Genomic DNA, 12,773 nt, shown 5'->3' on the forward strand with positions numbered 1-12,773 from the left:
GATGTAATGGAAAATTCGACCAAAATTGAGAGATTTGAAATGAAGAATATCGAGTTATGAATCGCCAGAAAATGGAGATTGGAGTACAAGAACCCTAGAATTTGTTGATTGAGGAAAAAAAACGCGGAATTTAGTGAGCTAGGATTCGATCCTGCTCTGATACCATGTTAAATTTCATGTTTAGGGAGGAAGAAAGGAGAAAAGAGCGAGGTAAGCCATTGATGACTTTAGAGAGAGCTCGAAGAACGTAGAGAGAAAGAGAAATGAAACATGTATTATTATGATGTAAAGAGTAAAAGTAAGTTGTTAGATATTCATCCTACCTATTTATCATTACAATAGGTAACCAAACTAATGTACATCTAACAAACTAACTAACAATACTAACTAAATCTTAAACTCCAACACCTATATACAACCAAACGAGCACCAAAATAACAACACTAAAAATACTCTTAACAATAGTGCCACGTGACACGATTCCTTGTTATGGATACTCCCCCACCCTACTTTCACTTCAAAAACAAAAGGAAAAAAATAAATTCGAAATTATGAAAACAGCATCCTCCCCTATAAATGTTGCAACGGTCGTCCCCTTTCTAACATCCTCTACGGCTACTAGACCCTAAACCTCTCAGAAATTCTCCATCAAAAAAGCTCTCAATTGCTCTACAAATGGCGAAATCTTACGGCAATACTATAAACCTTGTAGAAGATGATGAACAAGATTATTCTGAAATGGAAGATTCCGAGTTCGAAGATGTTAATTCAGATGATTCAGAAGAAGACCCCACATACATGGATGATCTTAACGAGGCAAAATCCAAGCTCTCCAATTTATCAATCAAAACCAGATTTATTTCAAGGTAAAATAAAATCCCACCTCTAATTCATTTTATTTTTATTTGGGTTTGTCTTAATTTCTTGCATAAATCTTTATCTGGGCACTTTAATTTATAGTATAACAAAATTTTCCAATTTCTAATTTTTTTTATCTTATGGATGTTTCAGTGGCAAAATTGATGATGATGATGATGATGATGAGGTCTCAATTATAGAGGAAATGAGTGCACCAAAGCTTGGAATTAAAGATATAAAGGATTTTGAGGAAATTCAGAGAATTATAGATTGTAAGCAGTTATAAATTTGTAAATTGAAGAAAATAATTATTTTAAAATTTTGAGAATTATATGTAATATAAAAATTGGTTAAATTGGCAGGTGGGCAGGTAGAGAAATTGAAAGTGGAGCAATGTAAGATTTATTTAAGGAAAAATGGGCTGAGATTGACTGGAAAGAAAGACACCCTTATCCAAAGAATTAAGGAGCATTTAGAGTAATATACTTGAAATATATTCACTTGATATGTAACAAAATTTGTGCAGGAGTTAATTGTGCTCCTTATAAATGGTATGAATTTTATTGAGATATTTGTTTTTCTGGTTGTCTTTGATGGTTAGGATACTAAATGGGGGAGGAGAAAGAAAGTTCCCACAATCAAGCTTTGTGTTAAACTGCAAGGGTAAGTTAATGCAGTTATGTTTCGTTTAGTGTGGCATGAATGATAAGAGAAGAGTTGATTTTAGGAAAAATGCTTCTCATTATCTTTGTATCCTTGTTCGACATGTATAGAAACGCGTCTATAAGATCGAGTTTAGCATTATTATGATGTTGAAACATAGAATTCTATTATGCAGTATGACTGTGATTTCTGTGAAGATTTTTGCAATACCTTGAATTGATCTACATTAGGGGGTAATATATGCAGGTGATGCTTGTATGGGGGACGTTGTGATGTTTGAACAAACCGTTTATGAAGGGTAATTCTTTTTTAACTATGCAAGGTTGCATTATCTTCTGAAATACGCGATTCTTCTTGTCTATAAGCTTATGTCTATCACTGAGGTTTTTTTAGCAATCTAGTGCTTCTTTGGGCCTTTCTTCACGAATGGATTTGCTTGTTTCAGGTACAGTATCGCTTCAAGAAGTGCTATTGGTCCTCCATGCGGTAAACGACTAGTTGTTGGCCGTATAGTGAAAGAAAGTTATGGTGCTGCCAAGCAGCAGCATACATTTACGGTTAGCTCTACAACTACAGGCTTAGCTTCCTACTTGTTTCACCCTGATGCTCTTGCTGTGTGGTGAGGAGCAGACTTAAATATTTCTGCAACATCATGATATACTTACAATGCAGCCTTAATTTTCTAACAGCACTTTTGTGCAATTTATGATCAAGTAGCTTTAGAAGATGCCAATGATGTTAGTTGATTATGGTAAGAATTTTACCTCGTGCGCTTGAGGTCAGGGGCTTGATTCCTTATCTACACATACCACTGGTATGTGATACCACTGAGGACACATTGGGGGTGGGGTTCGCTTTATCTCCCCTCTCTCGCTCTCCCAAGAGCTGGCCTATTAAAATGAGATCAAGAAAAGCATAAACGTTGAGAGTGGGCGGAGTTGCCTTTATCTTTTTCTTTTTCCTAAAAAAACTGTAGGAAGATAGCATCTTATATATAGTACATGTACCTCTCTCAATTTTATGTGGCACTGAAGTAGTTCTAGAGACATGGTTGCATATTTGTGAGATAGCATCTTATATTTAGTACGTGTACCTCTTTGAAGATGATATTGTACTTGTTTATTTGGTAGTGAACTAGTTCTAGAGACATGGTTGCATATTTGTGAGTTTGCAAGTAAGATCTTTCTTTGCTTGATTTTCCTTTATAATGCTTGAAGATTTTTTGTGCTAACCATCTCTGAATTACCAGGTTGAGGTTCTCTGGAGCAAGGGCTACAAATCACTGCCTCCACTTCATCCCCTCCTAATCAAGGGTAGAAATCTCTACAAATTGAACACACTGAGGCAGGTCGGGATACTAAAAACAGAACTTTGTAGCTCTTATCATGCTATATTTTTTTACTTAAATAGCGAGTACTTACTAGTTGCTATTGTCGGTCTATTCTAGAGATGGGAAGATGAATCTGAACGACCGCGAGTTTTGAGTGAAAAGCATAGCAGAGGTTCAATTGCAAGATCAAATAGGGAATCCCGAATTCAGGAAAAGACATCGAAGAAGACGCTCAAGAGCAGCTCAAGGTATCAGATATAAAACCAAACCATTTATTTTTCTTGTACTGAAATACAAGCGATTATGAGTACATTTGGCAAATTCATTTTCACTTAGAGAGTGTGCATAATTCTACTCCAGGGTTTGTCCAAAAGGACAGTCGTCACATCAACAGAAGAACCATAAATGTACTATAGATCATGTCTCCCAGCAGAATAAGGAAAACATAGCAGCAGCTTCTCGAGTGTGCTTGGCAAACAAAGACAAGTTCTGTGGGTTTTCAGATAAGTTTCTACATCCAAGACAGCCGCGTAATTTTGAGTCCAAAGAGAATTATGTTCGACCTGTTTTGATCCCTCAAATGTTCCAGCAGAATCCCGCCTCATATCATAATAATTCCATTGTCCCTCCAATACGTGAACACAATAGAACAGCTGAGTCAATGGGATCTCATTATGGGTTTTCAGATAGGTTTATACATCCAAGACAACCACGTCATTTTGAGTACGAAGAGAATCATGTTCGACCTGTTTTAATCCCTCAAATGTTCCAGCAGAAGCCCGTCTTGTATCATTCTGAAAATGGGAACTTACCGACTTCTGTCAATTGGTCAGTTGATTCAAATAGAACAACATTGCATACTTCATATGGGAGAAATCATCAAAAGGAACAACAACAGCCATGTCGATTCTATCCTCGAGGCAAGTGCTACTACGGGGATCGCTGTAGGTTTTTGCATGAAGCAAATAGGAACCAATGTTGAATTTAAACAACTCTATGATAAATTCTAATCCATTGATACTGTGATTTCATGTGAACTACATTTTGATGGCACTTTTTCCCCTAGAATCTGATATCTCAATGTATTCAAACAAATGATTAATACACTTCATCAGATTACTGACCAATTTATTTCTTGAAGATATTGAACCATGATTTACTTGAACTTGAATCTTGTACTTCCTTCGTTCACATATAAATGCAACATATGCTTGTTTAGTTGTTTACGGTCTACAATGTACACCTTTCACCATTAATCTCCTCAATTTCGTTTTAGTAAAAGTTATGTAAACTTACGGCCCGTTTGGTAGTCGTTAATAAATTGCGGTAATAGGAATGAATTTTTAAGTGTAATTTTATTAGGGAAGCACCCTTAAAATCTCCATGGGGAGGCGTTTTTTCTCCATGGACAAGCAATATCACCCCTAAACTTGTGTTTTTGTCTCTAAGGAGAAGCAATTTTCATTACCACTCATTACCACCCTACAAGGTGGTATTGGATGGGAATGAAAATTCAAGAAGGAAAGTGGACACTTTAGGATAAATTAGCATTACCATGGGAATGAACAATGATATTTTTCACAAATTTACACACAAATTCATTCCCATTACCACCATTTATGACCAACTACCAAACGGGCCGTTAGTATTTTGATTATATAGTAATATATTGAAACAAATCAAAAAAATTATGTGTACATTAGTAAAAGAAAAGATTAGTTAAACATTGTGAAGTTTGACCACCAAATGAAAGAGTGTTAGGCCCTAAATTAGGTCAATCTTGTTCCGACTAATGTTTTGTGTCCTAATATGGGCCAATTTGGTCGTGACCAATTTTTTTTTAGTTTGAGCTATCTTTGTTATTAGTTCAACAACCTTACTCTTAAGATAATGAATGTCAAAATTTGAAGTTTCAACCATGGCTAACTTGAACTTGAAATACAGTAACAGTAGTAGCAGTAGTATCTTTTACGTATGACATTATGTGGGTCTGATTGTGCCCTAGCTAGGTATGAGGTATTAAATGAAATTCTTCATGGCCATGTAACCATGTTGTGATGGACCTAAACTAAACTAGTTGAAAAGTGTATAATTAGTACTTCATTCGTCTTATAATATAATGTTTGTTTCTCTTTTTTAGGGTCAAACTATAAAACTTTTGACCAAATATTCTCATTAATATATACGGAAAGATATGATGATGTATAATCTTGTTAAGTTCGCCTAAATATAAACTTTCATAATATCTATTTTTTACATTTGTTTTCAAATACAAAATTGGAGATATCGAAAGTTAAAATTTTGTTTTGGAGAACGTGCAAAAAAGAAACAAGCATTATACTTCTTCGTTTCTTATTACTCGCTACACTTCTCAATTTACGGACTCCTAGGCAATTTTTGGAGAAGAAAGAGGTAGAGAATAAAAAGAAAAAGGACCCATAATGAGAGAAGAGAGATAAAAAAGAGTTTATTGTTAGTATAGTAAGTAATTTGAAACCTACTACAATGAAGAATATAGCGAATATTATGAAACAGAGGAATTAATTATAGGACGGAGGGAGTTTTTTTTTTTCTTGCAATATGTTTCCTTATTGATAAGCTCGGGGCTTATTTAGCACACATGACTGGCCCACCTCTTTTCCTGTAAATCATATTAGTACCATTTTTAATCAACTCAATCTCAAGTTCCCAGCATTCTCTTTCCTCACTTCTCCAAATTTGCATCAACATTAGCCTGATTTTTTGAGGTATCAGGTATGTGCTCAAATTTAAATACCCAGTAGAGTAAATTTAGTCGAAATTCTTAACACATAAAGCCTGTCTGCCTGTGATGGAACTTGAATTTTGTTACTAGAACAATCTATGACAAAGTTTTTATGTATGATTCATATGTGGCCGATTAACTGCAAAAATGAGAGATGTTTATAGTGCTTCATGAATTCATGAGCTGCTAATTAGTCAATTTAAGGGGATGCTTGGCAAATGGCTTTTGGGAGGTTTTTTCATTGGTTTTTGGCATTTTTATGTGGTGAAGCAACTAAAAAAGTGTGTGGTAATTGGGAAAGCCAAAAGCTGATTTTAGTACTCCCTTCGTTTCAAAATATAAGGCATGTACGATGTTCAAGATCGAATTTTGATCGCTAATTGTTCTTAAGTTATGTTGATAAATTTTTTTTAAAAAGAATGTTATTATAGTATTTTTCAAGATGAATCCAACAATATAATATTTATAATTTTTGTTTATCATATTACGATAGATATTTGTGGTCAAAATAAATTTTCGTAAAGCGTGAATGTCTTACAGAGTAGCTTTTTAGGTTAGATTTTGGCTTTTGCATTACTCCCTCTATTTTTTTTAGGAAAAACTTATATGCAGCCATAAGAGTTGTATATAAGAAGCTAAAAATGGAAATAAGTTGCATTAATTGATCATTTATTACATCGGTTGATATTTTTCCATAAATTTACAACTTATTTCCATTTTAAGTAGTGTATTTATGTCTTATATGCAACCCTAAGGGCTGCATATAGCATAACCTTTTTTTATTCTTTTCATCTAAGAAAAAATATAGACATGTGGGGTTTTATTTGATTCGATACGATGAGTACTTTATTAATATTCAATCGTTATAATTTTTATTGATAGATAATGAAAGATATCTAAAGTCTAGGGAATGCTTTGGCAAAGACGCATAGGAAGGTGAGAATGATAGAAAGAAATAAGGAGCACCTTTGTGCTAAATAGCCAACTCTGTCACTTTTAGAAATAAAAAAGGCAACATGAAAAGCCAATACAAACGCTAGTCAAACCAACAAAAGCCAACGGCTAAAAGCTAATTGTCAAACACCCCTTTAATAATAATACTTTTTAAAAAAAATTCTACTTTGGAAATTAACTAGACACATATGGCACACCTATGTACGGTGTGGGGAAAAGGGATCCCAACCCACAGAGAAAACGTCAATTATTTAGACGGTTAATTGAGAGTTTCACTCTAAAGAAACCATCACAATGCTTCAACTTCGGGGAGATAAAAATCGAACTTGAACTTAATAGTTGGAAGATGGGAGCTCCTCCACCATTGAGCTCCCACTTGATTCTAATTAATTAATGTCATTAAGATTATAAAGAGCAATGATTATACTTTTCTCCTTTCTAAGGAAACTAGAGAAGCAAGAACAAGCTTGCAGACTTTTAATAAGTTATAGTAAACTAGTAATGTAAGTTTGGAATTAAATTCTGTATTTAACAATAAGAAATAAGTTTTTCCTAAGATAATGGTCTGACCTTATTCGCTGTTAATATGCTGTTATGAATCAACATAACTTGGACTGATCAAGGACAAGATTCAATAAGGAAAATCAGATTTGGATTGATAATTTCTGGAAACTGAAACGAAAGATAAATACAAGCTTTCGGGAGGCTAAGAGCTCTAAAATGTTCACTAAAAGACTCCTTAATATTCAACATGCCTCTTTTTCCTAATCTACTCTATTTATAGCAATTTCCCAGTAACTAATACCTTTGGCTTCGTGCTCAAGTTACATGTAACTGAATTGTAATGCAACTGCCTAAATACCCTCCCCAATTATCAGTTCATTACATGTGCTTCTTTAGTCTTCTTTAATTCTATACTTCTTAAGAACAATATCTTGGGACACCGATTTTTTATATCCTACCCTATCTTTGTGACAATGAGCATGTTTAATCGGCAAAAATTGAAACCAATTTTGCATGAAGGGTAGATGGCAGGTGAGCCAGTTAATGTAAATGAGTTTCAAGAATTGGCTCGTCGAGCCCTTCCCAAGATGTACTACGATTTCTATGCTGGAGGAGCTGAAGATGAGCACACATTAAGGGAAAATATCAGAGCATTTTCCAGAGTCAGGTACTATAGAATAATTTTACTTACACTATTTTTTTTAGCTTGAATACCCCTTATTTGACCTCGACTCCCGACATAGGTATGGACACTTCTACCCTTCATTTTGGGCCAAAATCTTAAATAAAGTTCATAAAATAGCCAAGTCAGACACTTGGACATGTATTATATCTGATACAGACACCCAAGTTTGAGTAACATAGATGTTAAATGTTCAGATTTCAAGTATGGATTGCTTTTTATTATATCGCTTACATTTGTAATATTTGCAGCATCTCTCCAAGAATTCTCATAGATATGAGCCAAATTGATCTTTCAACAAGTATCTTGGGCCATCAGATCTCCGCGCCAATAATGATTGCTCCAACAAGCTATCATAAGCTCGCACACCCTAGAGGTAGTATCTTGTTTTTTTAGTTGATATATCAGTAGATTTTTAAGCAGTTGCTCCTTTTGCCAATTGCAGGAGAAATAGCAACAGCTAAAGCTGCAGCTGCATGTAAAACAATTATGGTACTTTTATTTATGCATAGATCTACCATTGTCCATTTATAAAGCTCAATTATTTTGTGTTAACTTACGAAGATCAAATATCTAATCCCTCAAACTTACTCACTTTAGGTCCTATCCTTTAGTTCTAACTCCTCCTTGGAAGAGGTTGCTGCCTCCTGCACTGCTGTGCGGTTTTTTCAATTATATGTAAGTAATATTCCAATTATATCTAATGCTTTTCATCAAGATTTCATCTTATGAGTATGGACTGTCTCATGAAAGGTATTTAGAAATAGAGAAGTATCAGCTTGGCTTGTACAGAGAGCTGAAAGAAGTGGATACAAGGCTATAGTTGTAACTGTTGACACTCCTAAACTTGGTCGAAGGGAGAAAGATATAAAGAACAAGTGAGATGATGAAATTTTATGTTCTTCACCTGAAAAAGAACAGCACAATCATCTCATAAGTCATATTTTTATGTATTGCAGAATGATTGCCCCTCAGTTGAAGAATTTGGAAGGTTTTATGTCAACCGAAGTTGTCAATGTGTGTAGTCGAGTTCCTTTATTTTTTTGAATTTTGTAACCATAATTTTATGAATATTAAATTTCAATAAAACATGTAAAGAACATGAACTTATTTATAGAGAACACATAATAATAGGCTTTAGATTTTAGAACTCCCTGATGGAAAGTATTTTTATGTGCTGCAGGATAAGGGTTCAGGTCCTGAAGCTTTTGCAAATAGCAATTTTGACCCTTCTTTCTGCTGGAAGGTATGAGGCACCAGCAATGCAGCATAGTGTTTCTTAGCTATGAATAACCTGTAAAGTGTTACTCCATGTATGTGTTATATGAAAGAAGGTCCTCATAAATTTGTCTTGCAGTTTTAAGTTCTGAGATATACTTCCTCCTGTTTGAGTGCATGCGATATTTGACTGTTTACGGTCTCCAAAATATGTCTTTAACCATTATAATCTTTAATTATGTATCAATGAAAATCATAGAAGGTCGATAATTTGAGATTGTAGTCAAAGTGACCAGATCATGCATAATATATTAGTAAAAATACAATCGAAGTTGACAAACTTTGACTTTAAAAAGTCAATGTTGCATGCAACTAAAAATGGATGAAATTGTAAATAGCATCATTAAAGTAATTAAAGTATAAAGAAAATGTTTAGAAGTACTTGGTACAGTCTTCATATTGTAGAGTCCATCTTAACCTAAATTATGACTGTAAAGGTTGAGCTTATTGCGGTTGTTGTTTCATGTCTCTCAGCTGGTGATCACTAATTTCTTTTTTCTTTGTTTTGGTAGGATATAGCTTGGTTGAAATCTATTACAAAGCTGCCAATATTGATCAAGGGTATACTCACACATGAAGATGGTAACATCAATTTCCAATTTATGAAATTAGATGTTCTTTCGATTTTCACTGTGATATTGGTCAAAAGTAGAAGCAAGTCACTTAAGAGAATAAAGAATTTAGTTTTGTACTATCTGCTAATCTTAGCAAACCTCGTTTTAATTTTTCTGACAGTTCCAAAGGGTTCCTAAACCTCGTCGTGAATTTTTTTTAATGTGTCATTTATGGTACTTGGCAGCAACAAGAGCTGTGGATGTTAGAGTAGATGGAATCATAGTTTCGAATCATGGAGCACGGCAGCTTGATTATGCTCCAGCCACAATTTCTGTTCTTGAAGAGGTTACTTTTTCCTTGATCTCTGTATCTTGATTTGTACCGTTTTTCTAAACTCTTCTTTGTAAAGCTCTTTCATTTGGTAAGTTCATGAACTAGCTTTTAGCCCATAGAGCTTTTACAATCATAAATGAACTTTTATGCCCTAGTTCAGGTACTTGAGACGTCAAATGCTGGCAATAAAGAAAAGGCTCAATGGATTTGTATATCTAACATTGTAGCCTTGTAGGTGGTTCAAGCTGTTGGAGGTAAGCTTCCTGTTTTCCTTGACGGAGGGGTGAGGCGTGGAACTGACGTCTTCAAGGCTTTGGCGCTTGGTGCACAAGCTGTTCTTGTAAGATTATCTAATTTTGAATAAAGTTAAATCTGATGCATGTTCTTAGCAGTAGCTCTCACGACAATAATGTATTGCTTATTAGTTATTACTATCATAATCATCATTTTGTTTGCCGGTAAGTTGAAGTTTTAGCCTCTAGGCCAATTCTCTTGACCTGATTCAATGATTTGTACTAAATGGGAATACTTTAAGCAATAATTTTTATTTTACTGATCCAAATTGATTTTTAGTGACCATCAATTGTTTTTTTTATATGCAGTTACTGGTTTTGTATAGTTTTTCTGTTGAAACTGAAATTTACTAATTTTTTTGTTGTAAGGGTGCGTTCTCTTCATCTTACAATTATAAGTTTCGGCTTTAATAAATTCAGATAAATTATAACACCTTACTGAATAAACTTTCAATAAGTTCAGAAAAGGTCTAATAAGTTTAAGAAAAATAAGGTAAAGAGAACACACTCTGAGTGGAAGAGGACAAGGCCTTAATATGTGCTATCACCGACCTTGTCTACTAGACCTGCTTCCACAATTATAAAACTTAAATGTGTATCAGAAACTATATACTTCATTCATTCCATAAAAGTGAAACGCTTACTATTTTAGAACGTCTCAAAATAAGTGAAAAATACTTTAAATGGAAAAAAGAAAGTGACAAAATAACAAGAGTATCCATCACAAACTTGTGTGGTTTGCTTTTCTCTCTCCTTCTTTTGATAATGTAAACTGTATTTATGATTGTTGGCTTTTGAAAGTGATGTTTATTGAATCCTATGTGCAATTCTTGTTTCACTTATTATGGAACGGGGGAAGTATATGTTTCCAGAACATGTCTGTATCTAAAAAAAACCACTTCCTGGGAGGTGGGAGTGTGTAAAAGCATGTCATGCATACTCTAGCTTCACGAGCTAAGCCCCTCTATTTTTCTGATTTTAATTATGGGGGAAGGGGGGGGGGGGAGAGATTGCATTTAAAGGGAGAAAAATATTGAAGTCCTTTCACTAGCCATGATTACAGGTTGTTCACTAACTTTCTTACTGATAATTCCAGCTGGGAAGACCTGTAATATATGGACTGGCGGCCAAGGGAGAAGATGGAGTAAAACAAATAATTGGAATGTTGAAGGACGAATTAGAGCTCACTTTGGGCCTTGCTGGCTGCTCAAGAATAAAGGATATCACTAGGAACCATGTCAAAACTGAGCATGAAGGACTTCAGTCGCTGCTCTAAGCTGAATCATTTGGATTGCACTTTTATTTTTTTATAATTAGTCCGAAGACAAACTCTTGTTAGGCTACTAACCTGCATGACACACCAGTTCGGAAGCCGGGTACAAGGCGGAACATTTCAGAAGTAAATGTCCCAACATATTATTGGGATGAGGATTCGAACCTTGCACAATACCCTGGAACTCGGGGTGGTACTCGAGCTACCAGCCTACCACCTCTCCCTGTGAATTGCACTTTTATGGTAGCTCATGAACTTCAATAGCAACTTAGCTTATATACAATGTCAAACTCAATTAAATAAATATCTATTCATTAAACAGGTGTACAATTCAGTATGTGAGAAACCTGCACATTCATACAAGATCCGGTGCTCTCTTTGAAATCTCCGCTCAAAGTGCTTGCGCTAGAGTCAGTCATTCCCCCTTTCCCATGCCTTTTAGGATTTACCCTGCTTTCTAGGAGAAGCAAACCAGCCCACGAGCTAATCTGTAAGCTAGTGAGTCTCTATTTTCTCCCCAGGGACATTTTTTCGTAAGGATCTAGTAATCCCACGTGCTATCAAGTAAGGCGAGAAGGTAAAGAAGTTGCAAAGTAAGCGTAAGTCTGCCTTGTAGAAGTCGATAGCGTAAGATAGCGGACTGGTGCTATCGTATAATAGGATAACGCTTGCATTTAGGAGCTTCGAAATAGAAGAAGTGGTTTTCAAGGCACTTCATTTTTAGTAAGAAAAGTAAGCTCAAGCCTAATAGAGTCCTCAAAAGTCTCTAAACTAAAGGAGAAAGGCGGGGTTTCCATTCCCTTTCTTCTGTTCTTGCTTACCTGCCTCACTCATACTAGCCATTCCCAGTCTCGTCACCAGCAGAAAGCACAATAGCAATTAAGTAAACACGAACCAATTTCGCCAAAACAAAGCCTTAACCTTCGTCCTATCTAGTCTAGGATAACTAGTTTCTCTCATTTGCTATCGTTATAATGTCAAATTTCGAATTTCATTTCCTCTTCCGCTTAGGTAAGGGGTAACTATGCCCTTTATTTGGTCTCGAAAGAACCGAACCAACTCGTCTGCCCATTCCATCCGCCCCGGAACTAAGAAAGAATCAAAAAGAAGAAAAAGTAGCCGGCTGCTACTAAAAAAAGATCCATTCGGATCTACTACTGGATATACTTCCCGATCAATTGCTATTGATGCTTGCTCTGGTGCTTCTAGCCTCGTATACGGATCTGGATCACGATCTCGATATGGAAGGTATGCTGCTGGTATTCGTAAGTCAGCTGGGTACTATA

General features: G+C 35.2%; 2 protein-coding genes across 7 annotated transcripts; both read left to right on the forward strand.

Moving 5' to 3' along the window:
• The first annotated feature begins 504 nt into the window (after positions 1-504).
• Positions 505-4,010, forward strand: LOC104899720 (zinc finger CCCH domain-containing protein 62). Its single transcript, XM_010686966.3, has 9 exons — positions 505-866; positions 1,012-1,130; positions 1,221-1,335; positions 1,460-1,521; positions 1,768-1,819; positions 1,967-2,078; positions 2,771-2,869; positions 2,969-3,099; positions 3,212-4,010. Exons 1-9 carry the CDS (start codon positions 676-678, stop codon positions 3,831-3,833), a joined length of 1,503 nt encoding a protein of 500 aa, XP_010685268.1. The 5' UTR covers positions 505-675; the 3' UTR covers positions 3,834-4,010.
• Positions 4,011-5,447: 1,437 nt separating this feature from the next.
• LOC104899721 (peroxisomal (S)-2-hydroxyacid oxidase GLO4) lies at positions 5,448-11,806 on the forward strand. Of its 6 annotated transcripts, none has more exons than XM_010686967.3 (12): positions 5,448-5,605; positions 7,598-7,740; positions 8,007-8,131; positions 8,201-8,247; positions 8,356-8,433; positions 8,509-8,633; positions 8,715-8,772; positions 8,939-9,001; positions 9,546-9,615; positions 9,833-9,933; positions 10,157-10,261; positions 11,311-11,806. In XM_010686967.3, exons 2-12 carry the CDS (start codon positions 7,598-7,600, stop codon positions 11,488-11,490), a joined length of 1,095 nt encoding a protein of 364 aa, XP_010685269.1. In that variant the 5' UTR covers positions 5,448-5,605; the 3' UTR covers positions 11,491-11,806. The 6 variants fall into 6 exon arrangements, with proteins under 6 accessions (XP_010685269.1, XP_048504006.1, XP_010685270.1 ...); XM_048648049.1 differs by having other exon boundaries at positions 9,546-9,594; XM_010686968.3 differs by having other exon boundaries at positions 5,460-5,605; positions 7,593-7,740.
• The last annotated feature ends 967 nt before the right edge of the window (positions 11,807-12,773 follow it).

The sequence above is a fragment of the Beta vulgaris genome, chromosome 7 (assembly GCF_026745355.1).
Source record: "Beta vulgaris subsp. vulgaris cultivar EL10 chromosome 7, EL10.2, whole genome shotgun sequence".
NCBI classification, from domain to species: Eukaryota; Viridiplantae; Streptophyta; class Magnoliopsida; order Caryophyllales; family Amaranthaceae; genus Beta; species Beta vulgaris.

Coding starts and splice junctions, on each gene's coding strand:
- LOC104899720 (XM_010686966.3), top strand. CDS start 676: ATGGCGAAATCTTACGGCAATACTATAAACCTTGTAGAAGATGATGAA. Junction 1,336..1,459: donor AGAATTAAGGAGCATTTAGA/GTAATATACTTG, acceptor TTTGATGGTTAG/GATACTAAATGGGGGAGGAG. Junction 1,820..1,966: donor GAACAAACCGTTTATGAAGG/GTAATTCTTTTT, acceptor TGCTTGTTTCAG/GTACAGTATCGCTTCAAGAA.
- LOC104899721 (XM_010686967.3), top strand. CDS start 7,598: ATGGCAGGTGAGCCAGTTAATGTAAATGAGTTTCAAGAATTGGCTCGT. Junction 8,248..8,355: donor CTGCATGTAAAACAATTATG/GTACTTTTATTT, acceptor TACTCACTTTAG/GTCCTATCCTTTAGTTCTAA. Junction 8,773..8,938: donor TGTCAACCGAAGTTGTCAAT/GTGTGTAGTCGA, acceptor TATGTGCTGCAG/GATAAGGGTTCAGGTCCTGA.